Source organism: Arabidopsis lyrata, assembly GCF_000004255.2.
Source record: "Arabidopsis lyrata subsp. lyrata unplaced genomic scaffold ARALYscaffold_4, whole genome shotgun sequence".
Lineage (NCBI taxonomy): Eukaryota > Viridiplantae > Streptophyta > Magnoliopsida > Brassicales > Brassicaceae > Arabidopsis > Arabidopsis lyrata.
Window position 1 is genome coordinate 17409166 of NW_003302552.1, and position 14929 is coordinate 17424094.

Below are 14929 nucleotides of genomic sequence, written 5' to 3' on the forward strand. Positions count from 1 at the left end.
CTCAAACTTATAGAACCCACTAGTACCTGAAAAACAGAGTTTTTACTCGAGTGATTTAGCATAGCAACCAATCTTCTAAAAGCCACGAGAATTTGCTTCCATGATTTTTAAGTCACAATTTTTTTATAAGAAACTAGTATTAAAAAAGATGCATAATAAGCATAAATAGAAAGCTTCTCTTTTCCAAAATAAGAATACAAACACGGGAATTAGAAATTATCTTGAAAATGTATATCTGCTACAACAGACATATCCATCCATACATAACAAAGACCCAAAAAACATGTCATTTTCTAGTATCTCACAGCTTTCCCTTATCTTTCCGAGCGCCATCATCCATCCGTCCACCATCGTTGAATGTTTGACCGGTCATTTGATCCGACGCTTTCAGTGAAGTCGCCACCTTACCCGGCTTTGTATCTTCGACCTTGACTTCAACCACCGTCCTACCCGTCCCTCCATGCTCACGTGCCGCGCGTGTCTCCTCCACAATGTCTGATGGCATCGTCAGTTTGCTCTTTATGGCTTCCGTTACATTCCCTAATGTCCCAAGTATAGTCCCCTTTGCTTCGTTGCCCCTATCACATCAAAAAACAAACTAGTTAATTTAAACCGTTACCCTCGAACTTGAAGAACATGACAAGATATAACAAAATTGGCATTTCTTAATTTACCTAACAGCAGCAGAATCTTTGGTCTCCTGGGCTTTTTCAGCAGCCGATTCAGTACTCTCCCTAGTCTTTTGAGATGCCTCGTGGGCCTTTGCTCCAGCTTCGTCTTTGAGTTCTTTACCTTCCAATCTCATTTCCTCCATCTTCTGTCTTGTTACTTCTCCAGCTTTCTCAATGTTTTCCTATGTTATCAAACAACCATGTTATATCAACCATATATACTCTTCATTTACATTAAAATAACCTTTCAAGAAACTATACCTTGGCAGTGTCTTTGGTCTCCACAGCTTTTTCTTTGGCCTCCTCTGTCTTCCCAGACAAGAAACCCATAGCTCTCTTCGCTGTTTCCACTGCACTATCCTTCAACTCTCCAAGCTTACTCACCCCAACATCTTTTCCCTCAGTCGCCTTCTCCACTGTATAATCCTTATACTCTCCGGTCTTCTCCGCTGTCTTATCCTTTGCTTCAATAGCCTTCGCTGCCGTGTAGTCCTTAGCTTCCACGGCCTTGTCCACCGTGTAATCCTTATACTCACCCATCTTCTCAGTGGTCTTGTCCTTGGCCTCTTTAGCCTTATCCGCCGTATAATTCGCAGTCTCCGCTGTCTTATCCTTCGCTTCTACTGCCTTATCCACCGCATAGTCCTTATATTCACCCATCTTCTCCGCCGTCTTGTCCTTTGCTTCCACCGCCTTATCCGCTGTATAACTTGCGGTCTCCTTTGCCTTCTCTGCAGTCTTGTCCTTAGCCTCTTTAGCTTTATCAACCGTATAGTCTTTATACTCACCCATCTTGTCCGCCGTATAATCAGCGGTATCTCTAGCCTTCTCGACGGTTGCATCCTTTGCTCCAACCGCTTTCTCTGAGGCTATCTGAGCTCCTTCTTTGGTCGACTCAGCCGCATCGTGGGTTTTTCCAACTACTGCGTCTCTTGCGTGCTCATATGTTCCTTGGACAGCCCTGAACACCGATCCTATCACACCGGGCCTCTCCTGCTCCGGTGGATGTTCCGTTGTTCTCTCCGTCACCTTATACATTGTGACATCACCACCACCAGATTTGTTAATGTCATGCAAGTCCTCAGCCGCGAGCCTCGCCGCAACCTCAGCTCTCTCCGCCTTTTGTTGGTCTGACGCCATTGCTTTTTCCTCGATTGCTTGAAACTTTTTAAGAAAAACTGAGTTCGGAATTTTTGCGATTTTAGAATCTTTCTTGTTTGTGCTATCAGTTGAGCTGCTTTTGTTGCTTCTTATAGTAGTGCTCTGTTTCTGTTGAGACGCCACGTGGTAGATAGGAGGACACAACAGCTGCCACGTACAATTTACTTAGTTTCATCTTCTAGGAATGTACTATGACACGTGGACTTTTCATGCATGGATCTTGATTCTTGAGTGTTCATAGCATGACTTAAGAGTTAAGACATAAGCAAGCAAGTATTGACGGTCGGTTCTAATAAATCTTTGATATCAGAATTTGAGCTGCTCGAGGAAATTAAAATGTGAGATGAAATGGTTAATGATCTCTTGTTTCATTTTATCACATTTCGATCATGAACATATGCACGCAGGCCCATCTCTACTCATAAGGAATGTAGGCAAATGCCAAGTATTAATTTCAAAAAGTTTTTTAAAGAAAAAAATCCAAAATGTTTGTTTTTAATTATTAAAAAGTTTAAATTTTTTTTGGTTTTGCCATAGATTTTATTATATATTGAGACGTACTGACCATACGGTTCGTGATTGCTAGATTCTAAGATTTATTTTGTTATTTGCTTTAAAAGACTAAAACATATAGATAGGTGTGTAACGAGTGCTAATATATACATAAATACACATGTTTTTTTAGAATTTTGTTTATTTTTTATATGCTATCTTTAAAATATTTTAGAAACAGGTCATATATTCAACTATTGGATATGCAAACTAAATATTTGATTAATTTTATACCGGATATAAATAATATTTTTAAATGCAGAATAAATCGGAAGGATATAAAAAAAAAATGGCAAGAACAAAATTTCAAACGGATATATCTATCGTATTCCACCCAATGTTGCTAAGACATCAAAATTATCGAGGCTATAATTTGGAACAAGCATTAGAGAAACAAGGATGCAAGTTTTCATTGGATAGAGCCGAACATTGATTAATTCGGTTATCAAATTATCATTATGACGGTTCTTGGAAGGATACAAATAAGTTCATTCGAACAGTTTGGATTTTATTTCCAAATTTTCTCTAATTTTTTACTTAATTCAAGTTAGTACGTGTAGATACAGAGAATTAATCACGTTAACCTTTTTTGTCAAAAAGGTAATCACGTTAATCATGTTCTCATATAGAGTAGTTTTATACATAATTAGGTACGTCATTTTTTATTATTTCCCCGACAGCATTGTGACCCGCATTTGATCCCGAATCATCCAAATCGGTCACGTTTTCTACATGTTTTTTCGTTAATATGATATACACTAACGTGAGGACCATAAGATTTCAAGTAATTAAATAGTTAGATCAGATCAAATCAGAAAAAATTTAGTTATGAGTTTCGATTGAATCAACTATATAATAATATGGAACTCCTAGCTAGCAGCATAGCATTCATAACATGTAGGTACGTGTGAGTATGAGTACACACGTATGTCGTGTAAGTGGAGAATCCGATGCCCAAACGAGTAAGCAAGCAAAAGCAATGGTCAAAAAGCAAACGATCTCTGTTAATTTTCTTATTTAAAACTCAACAAAAAGGCAAGGGAAAAGAATAATCTTACAAGACATGTCTCCTCCACAACAAAAAAGGAGTAAATAAATATTTAAAAAAGACCATGATTCCTATAATAAACCATTTAAATTTGATCAAACCCTCACAAGATTGATCAATCAATTCTCTAGTCTGTGTTTCGATCATATAACCGAAAGGATTCTTTTTTAGTCAGGAAGAAAGACTTTGGAGTTGAAAGTACCAGAAGAGATTCATGGATGGTTCAGGTCCAAGAGATGGAGGAGCTATGAAGCCGGTGATTCTGAGAGTTTGTGTTGCCATTGTATTATCAGCAACTGGTTTGATTTTGGCTAGGTTTGTGTCTCGGAATGAAGATAATGAGGTAACTTCTTCTACAAGCAATCCGGAGTCTTCTTCATCACCTAGCAGAAGAAATGATCAGGAAGAAGAAACAGAGAGCGTGGATCATCAAAAGCAAGAGATTCTCAGTTTAAAATCCAGATTCGAGGAGCTTAAAAGGAAGGAATACGAGATGGAGTTGCAATTCGAGCGGTTTTGTAACTTGAAAGATCAAGAAGTGATGCTTATGGAGCATAAAAGCATGTTGAGTCTTGAGAAATCTCAATTAGATTTCTTCCGTAAAGAAGTTTTAGCGATGGAGGAAGAACATAAGAGGGGACAAGATTTGGTGATTGTGTATCTCAAATTGGTGGGAGAAATCCAAGAGTTGAGATCAGAGAATGGGCTGCTTGAGGGGAAAGCAAAGAAGCTTAGGAGAAGATCAAAGCAGTTATACCGAGTTGCTAACGAGAAGAGCAGGAGGATTATTGGCGTGGAAAAAGAGTTCTTGAAGTGTGTTGATGAATTGGAGACGAAGAATTATATTTTGAAAGAACTTGAAGGTGAAGTTAAAGACATGAAAGCTTACGTTGATGTGCTGCAAGAGGAAAAGGAAGAATTATTCATAAAATCTTCAAATTTAACATCAGAGGTTAGTGTTGATATATGCGATTCTAGATTTAATGATTTCAGTTAATGTTATGTTTATTGTCACTTTTTTGGTTTTAAGAAGATGGTGAGTCTAGAAGATTATACAAGGGTAGTAGAAGAGTATGAGGAATTGAAGAAGGATTATGCAAATGGAGTGAAGGAAGTGATCAACCTGAGATGGAGCAATGCTTGTTTGAGACACGAGGTAATGAGAAATGGAGCCAATTTTGGGGAAATCATGTTTTCTCCAAATGGAAACTTGCAAGAGATGGGTTTAGAGAACGTTCAAGCAGATGCTGCTCAGGCATTGATGTCGGTAGCTTATGAGAAACATGAAGATTGTCACAATAATCATCATCATGAATCTTCGAGGAGGAAGAGGTTGATGAAGAAGCTGAAGAAATGGGTTGAAGGAAATGAGAAGGGAAAATCAAAAGCAGAGGAAAGATGTTTCGGAAGACACTCTTTGACAGTGGATCCTGAGGAAGAACGAATATTATTTCATTCAAGAAGGTCTTGTTCTAGTGTGTAATAGCATTGCTTTACAAAAGAAGCATGATCATGAATATTTCATCATTTCTCCACAATTCCCATAGTCATTGAAATCATTTATGAAAATGTATTTCACACAAGACAATAAAACCAAAGTAGAATAGCAATCCAAGAACTAATACCGAAAAAAAAAAACAAAAGAATCCCACAAGAGTTTGTGTTGCAAGTAGCAACTGAGGTAACAAGTTTTTTTTTTCATTTTGTCCTTCACTTAATCGAAACACCAGCAATGCCAGACGCCAAGAAATCAGAACGAAGAGTGTTAGGACCGGTCACATTTGTCTTGGCTGATTTCAGAACTTCAAACGCTTCTTCGACTCTAACAGCCAATTCTTGTGGTGATTTCAGCAAAAGAAGCAATTCCGACTTGTCCATTTCCAGAAGCATCCCTGTGATTTTGTTGGCAAGTTGGGGCTGCAAAAGAATGATACGTAAGGTCACTGCATATAGATCTAGTGTTTATCAATATAACAAATAGGATGTGAAAAGTTACATAAGGATCAAATTCAAGTACACCAACCTCGAGTTTCTCCACAAGAGGGTAGAGCAGCTCTCCGAGCAATTGCTTCTCCATCACAATTGTTTCAGACTGTCTTTGTTGGATTGGTTTCTTCATTTCTTTCCCACGACCGTAGGTTCTGTTAAGCTGCATATGCTTTACAAAAATTATAACTTGTACCATCTTACACAATGTATAAGGTAATAAGAAAACCAAATACCTGCTGGTTCGAAAAATCTCTTGACAAAGGAAGCATTTGAGTAGACTGATACACATTTGGCACATACGAAACAGCATTCCTATCCAACTTTCCTTTTCTGTTCTGCTTAATCTTTCTTGGCGCATTGCCAACCTACCAGAGATCTTCGTGTCAGGCATTATCATAATGAATATTCTTTCAATATATAGTAATAATATTAATCTATACCACTGAAGGATATGTGAGTGCTTGAGAGTTAGGGTATGAAGAACTGATCATGTTAGCAGACTTCCACGTCGGGGGGTATGACTGATATACCATCCCGGGATGAGTATTTGTGTAGTAGAGAGGAGCGTATGTCCCTGGTATGAAAGATGCTGAAGAGCTGCTTCCTCCTCCTTCCACACAGTTCCCAAATTGAACCTGTAACTGCATCTTCCTGTCCTCTTTCTTTTGAGCAGTAGCCACATATAGTGGTTTCCCATGAAACATTTTCCCTACGAAGCATCAGAATAATCATATGATAAGATGAACTACGAGCTATGTCATATATCCATTATATACCAACAAATTATGATCCTGCAGCTTACCATGAAAGGTTTTCACAGCATCAATAGCTTCTTCAGGTGTTGAGAAGCACACAAATCCAAATCCCTTGCTTTTTCCTTTCTCATCACACATCAGCTTTGTCGAAGTGATTGTCCCACATTGACTGAAGTGTTTTCTCAGCTCCTCCTCAGTAACACCAACATTGATGTTTTTCACATATATGTTCGACACCTTCAATTCAGAATTAGAAACAGTCAACTATCAGAATAATATCATATCAAACTAACAAAGGCTTTACTCTATGGTAATACCTTGGCTTTCATCATCTGTTCTTCATGTTTCTCTTTAAATTGTTCCCTTAGCAGTTGCTCCCGTTCTGCCTTCTTCTGTGCCCTTCCTACATATAGGCACTTTGAACCTATCAAGAAGAAACAAAAGATTAAATAACTTTGCAAAACTTAATGCAGTATTATTATCTCAGAAAAGAAACAGATCCATCAGACCAAATCGTGTTCCATTCATTGTTTCTGCTGCCCATCTTGCATCCTCTGGTTTGTCAAAGTTGACAAATGCATATCCTTTACATAATCCGTTCTCATCCTTTGCAATTGCTAGGCTAACAATTTTCCCGAACTCTGAAAACTTTTCCCTTAAAAGATCCTCATTGACATCTGCGTCGAGATTCTTCATGTACACGTTTGTGTACTTTTCCTCAGCTTTTGCTCGATCAGTCTTTTTCATGAATTTTCCAACATAGCTGCATCAAAAAATTCCAGAGATTCAGATTTGGAAACCATTGGTAGAAGCAGATATCTCATTCTAAACGTAATCCAAAGACACAAATCTTGGAACCAATAAGTAGGAAAGTCTTACATCTCCTTGCCAGCAACAGTGGTACTGTTCAATTTCTCAATAGCAGCATGTGCGGCGTCTTCTTGCTCAAACTGAACAAAACCATATCCCCGACTCTTTCCATCTTCAAAAGTTGCAACCTTACAGGAAACAATGTTCCCAAATTTCTTGAACATATCTTGCAGAACCGCATTGGTGATTGACTCAGGCAAATTCTAACCATATAAAAACGATAGTAACCATCAACAACATTTAATCAGACAATGAAAATATTATCCATCTATTTGAGTTAAAATACTACCTTAACGAAGACATTTCCAACCCCATTTCTCCTAGCGTCTGGCTCTCGAACTGACCACATTACTCGAATCATTTTTCCATTCAACAGACTGTGATTCTTTTTCTCAATGGCAAGGTTAGCTGCACAATTGAAGGAAAAGATACTATCAAACAAGATCTTAATCAAGCCTAAAGATACTGTCACTAACATCTTTGAAGTTCAACATCATGTTCTTTAAACAAAATGCTCTAATCAAACGTAAATCTCAGTGAAAATATCAGAAATCAAAGGCGTGATCAGTTTACAACAAGATCCGTCTCCGTTTCACAACAAATCAAAGAGAAATCCGTAGAAGTGCATGAATAAATAAGGATTGGAGAAGAAAGTAACATTTTCCCGGGAAAATCGGACAAATAAACACAGATTCTTCACCGATTATCAGCATTCCAAATGTGCAATAAGCGAAACATGATACAAAAACGAAGATAATCAACGAAACGGCTCACAATAACCTAAAATCCAAACGAAATCGAAGAGATGGAAGAAGAGTATACCGTCTTGACGCGAGAGAAAGTTAGCGTAGCCATAACAGAGAGAGCGACCAGTAGAAGCGTCTTTACAGAGACGAACAGAAGTTAAGCTCTTGAACTCGGCGAACGCGTCGTAGAGTATACCTTCGGTGACGCTAGGGTGCAAGTCTCCGACGTATAGCGACGCCGTCACAGGAGAACTCGATCCCGAAGAAGAAGCATCCGCCGCAGATAATGCAGCGTGAACAGTCGCCATTTTCGCTCTGATTCCTCTGAGGAAACACAAATGCACTAAACGACGAAAGAAAGAAAGAGAGAGAGTGAAAGAAAGAAGATGATGACAAGAATCGCGAAACGAGGCCGTTACGTTAGTCCTCTCCTGAGCTTTTTATATTAGTCCCTTCACTAGCGTTTTTGTTCTGGTGCCGTTTCGTCGCGACTCGTGCCGTTTCGTTTTGATGATTATTTTTTTTGGATATTTTTGTAAAAGTAATCTGAAATTTTGTCACATTTCGAAATAAGACATTATTACCCTTATGCGACTATTTTAATTTCATAAAACGTGTTATAGAAAATTATTCAGTTTTATCTAAAGTTTTGGATTGATTTTTTTAATACTAAACTGATTTGCTTTAGTAATTGTCGTTTTAGGCCTGCAGTATTATAGTTACAAGTAACCATATTTCCTTCACAATGAGACTGATCTACAATTAAAAGGCACTATACTAGTTACTGTAAGCGAGGATACACGAGGATAATGGTGAAAAGAATCAAAAGGAACACAACAAAATCAGCCTACACTACTCTAAAACAAACCCACAAATTCTATAAATTCACGTCAATGAGAAGAAAATACAAAGAAGTAAAGCCACTAAGATGCTAAAGAAGAATCTTAAGAGTATTTCTCTTGTCGAGATGTTCAAACATGGCTGGCCTGAGTTTACAATATCCTTTCCTGAAGTTACCGATACATTCACAGACATCGAACCTGTCAAAAACGAAATACAAGTTTTTCTAAGTTCAGATGAAGATAACCAATGACTAGAGTTCCTTAAATGACATGACTATAAGATTATTTATACTTACAATCATAGTTTGCCCATCCAATCCGTTGCCGAGCAAGATCATACACAAAGACTTTGTCTTTAAGTACAAGATCTGCAAAACAAAACAGGACAGATATATAAACACTGTTGAAACAAGAAGAGTTCGGTAATCATCCGGTTTTAAAGCTCAGTGTCTGACCTCCTAAAATGGTTTGTTCTTCCGGAGCTTTCTGAAAACCAATGCACCACATGGACGCACCATCCTGTTATGATAGAAGAGACCAAGTAAGAAGATTGCATAAAACCAGACTATTTTAGTTTTACTAGTTTTATGTACATATAACAAGCAGAAGAGCTTACATAGAAACCATAATGAAATAAGTAATCCTGAGGCCTTAACATCATTGATGCACCACCAGCAAAGTTGAGACTAACTGGAGGAAACATGTCACTTATGCTGCACAAACACACAAAACCAAGACAACTCTCCCCTTAACTTTGATCTAGAAAGAAAAGGATTTTAACATTGCAGTTATAGATGAGGAGACATACCTAGTCGAGACCAAATAGCACTGCTCTCCATTAGAAATGATCAGTGTGACCAACTGTGACACGCTGTTTGATATCTGCAGACACGAAACAAAAACCATCATGATGTGAAAGCCACAATCTCATGCAAAATACAGAAAATATACACAAACTTACAGCATTGAGAAAAGGGTCATAAGCCTCTTTCACCAGATATGTCAAAGTGGTTCCCGTGTCAACAATAGTTCCACGGGTATTTGATGCTTCAAACACTGCTGCATCGATGGGCAGTATCTGTCCATTCACGCCAATGCTCAGCAGATTTAAGTTATAGTGAGGCCTGTAGCACGTAATCAAAAGATAAAACAGATTCTCTTATCAGTATCACATGCCACTCAACTATTTCAGAACCAGTTGGGGCAGCAAAAGATTGACTCAATCGGGAGGCAGCAAATTGTTATGATCGAAACTGGTTAACTCATATATTCCAATTTATTAAAGAACTACATATTACAGAGAGACTTGATTAATGAGAAAAACTCTACTCTCGGCCCAATTCCCAATCTCAAATCCTAGAAAAATTCAGAATGCCCCAGCTGATTCTGCCAACTTATTATTTAACATGTTAGCTCCCTAGTTAACCAACTCAACGACTGTTGCTGAGCTGTCAACACAGCTACGATCCACTACAATTTACAAACTACCTCCTCTACATATAATGCTCATGCATTAGACTAAAACAAAGATTTATCACAATTTCAGGTTGTGCCAGCATAATACGATAAAAGAAACAATCTAAGAGTGAAAAATTAAAAAGAAGGATTAGTGAGCTTACTGTGATGGAAGGAGAGGACTGTAAACCATTCCTGGGACCAATATCTCGCCAAGGACAAATACACCACCTCCACTACCATCTCCTTTCAAGCAATGAGAAAACACTGGCGGCGTAATCCCTCTTGACGACAATTGAGAAACAACGGACAACTTTCCCTTGCCGAATCCAAATATACCATCGACTGCTTTGTCTGACTTTGTCAAGTCCCCGGACTGGTAGGTACTACAGCTGTTACAAATAAAAGAAAATCATTTACAAAGTTTAAGATCTTTGATATGCCATACACTTTCATGCAAACACAAGGGCCAGTGTTTTATTAGAAGAAGCTCTCACCCAAAAACAATGGGAGCAGATGAGTTTGCAACCAAAGACTCTCCCAAAATCGCATCAAAATAGAACGTGTCAGTCATGTAGTAACCTGAAGTCCCACTTCCATCGCCATAGCGAAAGGAGTAACCACACTGGTTATTCTCAGAACATTGAGCAGCTGTCGTCTGAAAAACTGAAGAACAAATCGGATCTGAACAAGTAACAGAGCCAGCAGTGAAGGAACCAGGAGCATCAAAGAAATGAAGGTCGATCTGAAATGAATTTGAAAAAAGAGAAAGGATAAGCCCTACACACTTCTCTGTTGCTAATCCCAAGTAAAAAATTAAGACAAAGCTACTTACTCCAAGTCCACTAGAGTGAGGGCAATTACTGCAAGAACTACAAGTAACCCACAAGATGTCACTTCCAGTATCAATCTGAACATTGAATTCTGTAGGAGGAGAACCTAATTTGACCTTTGTGAAATAAAGCCTACCAAGAAACAGACACAGGATACAAATATATCACAAAAGAGAAGATTTGTCCACAAAGAAAAAAAGCTGATAAATTCCATTAGAACTCCAATAACAGAGTGTGTGCAAATGTGACATACATAGTCGTCTTGGAGCTGCAAAAAAAGAAAAAAGATAGGAGACAAACTCAATAAGATCTCTCCGTAATGATAGCATTTCAAAATCTACTTTTTTTTCCAATTAAAAACCTTTCTAAAGCACAGGGCACAAGATAAAGCCAAAGGCTAACTAAAGGAACAAACAAGGAAAACACAATGAAAACTTTTTCAATTTCATCAGAGAATTTAATGAAAATGATCTTGAATCAATCCAATTATGGAAAAAAGGAAAGACATTTCCGATTTCTGCTTGAAACAAGAAATTAAAAAAAAAAAAAAAAAAAAAAAAAACATTCCAAGACGAAAGATTTACCCTACGAGGTAAGGATCGGAGGAGCCTTGAACTGGGAAGTCCACGACGCCGCCAACGGAGCTCTGACGACCACCGCCGAGTAAGATTCGCGCGTGTCTGACACGATCACGCGCTCTAAGTTCACTCAGCTCCACCGGCTCGTCTAGTGGAAAAGCCCTTTGTAAAGGAAGAATCTTGGCCGGACCAGCTGCGTATTTCGCAAAGACCGAAGGTAACGGCGATGCTGCGAGCTCAGTCACGGCCAAAGCCAACGCTAACGCCACCGCCAACATCAGGGAACGAAAGATACGCATTCAAGCAGCTCGTTGAGATTCTGGTTATATTCCTGATAGAGACACACGTTACAGAGAGCGACACAAATGCTCGATTCTTCGCATCGAGCAGAGAGAGAGAGACAGAAAAACAAAAAGAACTGTCAGAGAGAGAGAGAGACGTTCTCAAATGTTTTAGCGGAGATAGTGGTGATTAAGGAAATTTATATACTCCAAATTATTAATTTCGGTTTAGTTTGGTTTGGTTCGGTTTTGGTTGATTTTACTATTTTATAAATTAACGATTGGTATATTGTATTCCTTTTACGTATTTCCTTTATCTTCCTTTTCTTTACTTAATTTTCTCAATGAGATAAAAGAAGAAGAATATGAAATTGTTAAATTTGAGCATGTAAACCGGGAAATTTTCTTAAATGATTAGATTTGGAGCAACCAAATTGTATATTTTCGCTATTATTAATTGTGAGAAATTAAGTTTCTTATACGCAAATCTTTAGACAAATTTTCTGAGCAGTTTTTAGGTTAGTGAGGCTTATATTAAATTAGTCACCACTCGTAAGACCACCTTCGAGTACTTACCAGAAAATTATATGAATAAGTTAAAATATGGTTTACTTATTATTTAAAATTGACTTGTAGGTGAGTCGTGCTAGTCTTCATGATCCAAAAGGACACGTCAAATAATGAGGCTTTGGTAAATTGTGGTGTTAGCTTCCTAAACGAAGACAAAATTGGACACATTCCACGTCAGACTCTGAACATAATTGTGCATTTGTTGTTTTTCACACCCAAACCAGGAAGAACATAACATTAGAAGATTCAGATTCATAGAGAACATGAGTCTGTAAATAGTACAATGATATATTGATCTCGTACATAGATCTCGACTTTGAACCATTTTTGTTTACTTACACATACGGAAAAGAAACAAAAAGAGCTTCGTTTTCTCAACTGATAGATGAAGTTTTAGCAGCGAGATGAATCAAAGCCCGTCGATGATACTTGCTTCTTAGCTTTTTGTATTTCTGCACAAATGCAGCTGTGTCAATATCCTTCTCCATTAACTTCTGTTGCAGCTCCTCGGATTCTTCATCGACCTTGTTCATAGCATCTGCGATAAACAAACCGGGATTGTGTATTAGAAACCGACTTGTATCATTTTGTTGTTACACATAAAGGATACTGAGTGAAGCAACTAATGGTTTACCTTGAAGTCTATGAAGAAGAGAACCTGGAGAGTAGAATTTGAGGATCTCTTCTCTTTGATTCTCCAGCTCATTGAGCTTCTCTTGAGCAGTCGCAAGCTCGGATGTCCGGATTATTCTGCACTGTTAAAAAAAGATTATACAGACGTCGAAAAGTTTCATTCTCAAATAACAGAGTCGAATATGAATAGTGTACCCACTTGGTTTCTGAGCTCCACTATCTGTGGTTCCTTCTCCAAGTTTTCTCCTGTTATATTAGCATTTGACTGTTTTAGATTGTCGGTGAAAATAGAATTCTCGTTGTTAGATAAAGTTACGAGATTTTACTAGCTAGATGCAATGTTTCTTTGCGAAGCTCTTCTCTTATCTGATGAACATAAAGAAAAAGGCACAGGTTTATCATCTCAAAAACGAAATTAGTGAAGAAGCTACATTTCTTAAGACAAATGAACTTCATGTTTCTGACTTACATTGTTTTGAATAGTGACCTGGTCAAGCGAGTGCAAAAACTGTTGATACGCATTCTTGTCAGACAGAAGCTTCCTGAGCTCATCCACACTAGAGCAAAGGTAACAAAAGTAAGCATACAAGACCACAATACTGAGCTGGCAAATACAGAAATCGATTCCCTTTAAATTAGCAACACAAGACAAAATCACAGAGAAGAATTTCAGCAACCAAAATATTGAAAGTACCAATTACCCAAACTCGTCCTTTCATGTACCTCAATATTCGTCGAAAGTGAGATTGAAGAAGAAAAGAAATGTGTGACATAAGACAAATGATAACATACACATACATAAAAGTCTCACACAAAAGAGGCAAACAAAAAGATTTAAAGGAATTAGAAAGCTAACCTTTTGTCTTTTAAAATGGCAATAATGCCGGCGGCTTCCCCTGGTGAAACATGTGGCGGAATCTGCCCTGATGTTTGAGACCGGGATGAGCTAGGCGAAGTGACCAGAGATGGTGAATACCACGGGGTTGCAGACGCTTCTGGAGACTGCCCTTGTTGTTGTTCTTTTGATCCCCTGATTTTTTACACAAAATACAAAAAACCTCTCATGAATACTTAGTTGATTATCTGAATACTCAAATCTAGTCATCTTTATAGAAACCCTCTCATGAATTATTGTAAAGAGACCAACACAGCAACAAAGCTTTCACAATATGCATCAGAAAGTTCTAGATATGTTAGCAGCAACCTATAAATTAACCCTCAATCAGTGGTTCTAGAGAATTCAAGTAAGCAAGAATCTCAACGAAGAGCCATTAACGGTATGCATAAACAGACAGACAGAAATTGAAATTCCCCATAAACGATCATAATCAAAATTAGATTCGAGCTGCGTAAGAAGGTAACAAAATCGGAAAATCACAAATCAGATCATCAAAAGTTAATTGATGTTACCAGAAATTGAACATGGTTCGTAGAGTCCACCGAAAGTGGTTTCGATTTCGAAAAGAAAAAAAGTTGCTGCTAATTCAGCAGATAAAATGATTGAGGAATCGGCAAATTGCCTCAAAATCGTTTTTTCTTCTTTATGCCAACGACCTTTCTTCTTCGTTTCATGTTATCTAACTTGCTAAGTTATACAGTTAATGGGCCTTTATTATTGGCCCATCATGGGGTAGTCGGCCTAATTCCTATCGCATCAATTTACATGCTTTACACAAATGAGCAACAACATAACTTATTTTAGCTTATTTTCTTTTTGTATATATAATAAAACTAAGTAACATTTTTGGGTGATAATATGTTTGAAGTTATGTAAAATCATTGAAAAATACAATTTTAGTATTTTTAGTCAAAACTTTCATTACGTGTGTGCTTGGACTTTATGTGTTTCCTTATCAAATGATCTATTGTTGTTGTTTGACATACTAGTTGATTTTTGCGAAATTGTATTTTATGCATCTTTCTAGTTTTAAAAATTATATATATA

The 14929-nt window shown here is 37.7% G+C and overlaps 5 protein-coding genes across 8 annotated transcripts; 1 reads left to right on the forward strand and 4 right to left on the reverse strand.

Annotated features, from left to right (window-relative positions):
* Positions 1-164: 164 nt before the first annotated feature.
* On the reverse strand, positions 165-1904 carry LOC9317523 (late embryogenesis abundant protein ECP63). The gene is made up of 3 exons (XM_002881411.2): positions 933-1904; positions 675-853; positions 165-578 (listed from the first exon to the last, which is right to left on the reverse strand). The coding sequence occupies exons 1-3, from the start codon at positions 1809-1811 to the stop codon at positions 302-304; spliced, it is 1335 nt and encodes a 444-aa protein (XP_002881457.1). The 5' UTR covers positions 1812-1904; the 3' UTR covers positions 165-301.
* Positions 1905-3561: 1657 nt separating this feature from the next.
* On the forward strand, positions 3562-5033 carry LOC9317524 (protein CHUP1, chloroplastic). The gene is made up of 2 exons (XM_002879574.2): positions 3562-4384; positions 4466-5033. Exons 1-2 carry the CDS (start codon positions 3647-3649, stop codon positions 4913-4915), a joined length of 1188 nt encoding a protein of 395 aa, XP_002879620.1. The 5' UTR covers positions 3562-3646; the 3' UTR covers positions 4916-5033.
* On the reverse strand, positions 4940-8214 carry LOC9315688 (polyadenylate-binding protein 7). 2 transcript variants are annotated; one of them, XM_002881412.2, is made up of 10 exons: positions 7869-8212; positions 7336-7454; positions 7056-7249; positions 6686-6939; positions 6494-6600; positions 6224-6413; positions 5862-6130; positions 5655-5786; positions 5456-5581; positions 4940-5349 (listed from the first exon to the last, which is right to left on the reverse strand). In XM_002881412.2, exons 1-10 carry the CDS (start codon positions 8098-8100, stop codon positions 5143-5145), a joined length of 1830 nt encoding a protein of 609 aa, XP_002881458.1. In that variant the 5' UTR covers positions 8101-8212; the 3' UTR covers positions 4940-5142. The 2 variants fall into 2 exon arrangements, with proteins under 2 accessions (XP_002881458.1, XP_020883869.1); XM_021028210.1 differs by having other exon boundaries at positions 4971-5349; positions 5456-5590; positions 7869-8214.
* A 291-nt stretch (positions 8215-8505) lies between these two features.
* LOC9317525 (aspartic proteinase-like protein 2) lies at positions 8506-11962 on the reverse strand. 2 transcript variants are annotated; one of them, XM_021028211.1, is made up of 11 exons: positions 11507-11962; positions 11176-11190; positions 10925-11054; positions 10587-10834; positions 10254-10481; positions 9596-9758; positions 9443-9516; positions 9251-9347; positions 9090-9153; positions 8931-9002; positions 8506-8832 (listed from the first exon to the last, which is right to left on the reverse strand). In XM_021028211.1, the coding sequence occupies exons 1-11, from the start codon at positions 11797-11799 to the stop codon at positions 8678-8680; spliced, it is 1539 nt and encodes a 512-aa protein (XP_020883870.1). In that variant the 5' UTR covers positions 11800-11962; the 3' UTR covers positions 8506-8677. The 2 variants fall into 2 exon arrangements, with proteins under 2 accessions (XP_020883870.1, XP_020883871.1); XM_021028212.1 differs by lacking the exon at positions 11176-11190.
* Positions 11963-12569: 607 nt separating this feature from the next.
* LOC9317526 (vacuolar protein-sorting-associated protein 37 homolog 2) lies at positions 12570-14532 on the reverse strand. Of its 2 annotated transcripts, none has more exons than XR_002332572.1 (7): positions 14395-14532; positions 13841-14014; positions 13454-13541; positions 13311-13350; positions 13184-13230; positions 12986-13101; positions 12570-12889 (listed from the first exon to the last, which is right to left on the reverse strand). XR_002332572.1 is itself a non-coding variant. In XM_002881414.2 (7 exons), the coding sequence occupies exons 1-7, from the start codon at positions 14406-14408 to the stop codon at positions 12726-12728; spliced, it is 648 nt and encodes a 215-aa protein (XP_002881460.1). In that variant the 5' UTR covers positions 14409-14530; the 3' UTR covers positions 12570-12725. The 2 variants fall into 2 exon arrangements, 1 of the variants encoding a protein (XP_002881460.1); XM_002881414.2 differs by having other exon boundaries at positions 12986-13106; positions 14395-14530.
* Positions 14533-14929: the final 397 nt, after the last annotated feature.

What these genes read in the sequence shown, in the direction of transcription:
- LOC9317524 (XM_002879574.2), top strand. Translation starts at nt 3,647, where the DNA reads ATGGATGGTTCAGGTCCAAGAGATGGAGGAGCTATGAAGCCGGTGATT. An exon ending in CTTCAAATTTAACATCAGAG is followed by an intron (nt 4,385 to 4,465) that starts GTTAGTGTTGAT and finishes GGTTTTAAGAAG; the next exon opens with ATGGTGAGTCTAGAAGATTA.
- LOC9317525 (XM_021028211.1), bottom strand. Translation starts at nt 11,799, where the DNA reads ATGCGTATCTTTCGTTCCCTGATGTTGGCGGTGGCGTTAGCGTTGGCT. An exon ending in TCTGCTCCCATTGTTTTTGG is followed by an intron (nt 10,482 to 10,586) that starts GTGAGAGCTTCT and finishes TATTTGTAACAG; the next exon opens with CTGTAGTACCTACCAGTCCG. An exon ending in AGAACAAACCATTTTAGGAG is followed by an intron (nt 9,003 to 9,089) that starts GTCAGACACTGA and finishes TTTGTTTTGCAG; the next exon opens with ATCTTGTACTTAAAGACAAA.
- LOC9317526 (XM_002881414.2), bottom strand. An exon ending in GCCATTTTAAAAGACAAAAG is followed by an intron (nt 13,542 to 13,840) that starts GTTAGCTTTCTA and finishes CCTTTGCTCTAG; the next exon opens with TGTGGATGAGCTCAGGAAGC. An exon ending in TAGTGGAGCTCAGAAACCAA is followed by an intron (nt 13,107 to 13,183) that starts GTGGGTACACTA and finishes TTTTTTTAACAG; the next exon opens with TGCAGAATAATCCGGACATC.
- LOC9315688 (XM_021028210.1), bottom strand. Translation starts at nt 8,100, where the DNA reads ATGGCGACTGTTCACGCTGCATTATCTGCGGCGGATGCTTCTTCTTCG. An exon ending in TGCTGTGAAAACCTTTCATG is followed by an intron (nt 6,131 to 6,223) that starts GTAAGCTGCAGG and finishes GATGCTTCGTAG; the next exon opens with GGAAAATGTTTCATGGGAAA. An exon ending in GAGATTTTTCGAACCAGCAG is followed by an intron (nt 5,591 to 5,654) that starts GTATTTGGTTTT and finishes ATTTTTGTAAAG; the next exon opens with CATATGCAGCTTAACAGAAC.
- LOC9317523 (XM_002881411.2), bottom strand. Translation starts at nt 1,811, where the DNA reads ATGGCGTCAGACCAACAAAAGGCGGAGAGAGCTGAGGTTGCGGCGAGG. An exon ending in AGACCAAAGACACTGCCAAG is followed by an intron (nt 854 to 932) that starts GTATAGTTTCTT and finishes TTGATAACATAG; the next exon opens with GAAAACATTGAGAAAGCTGG. An exon ending in AAAGATTCTGCTGCTGTTAG is followed by an intron (nt 579 to 674) that starts GTAAATTAAGAA and finishes TTGATGTGATAG; the next exon opens with GGGCAACGAAGCAAAGGGGA.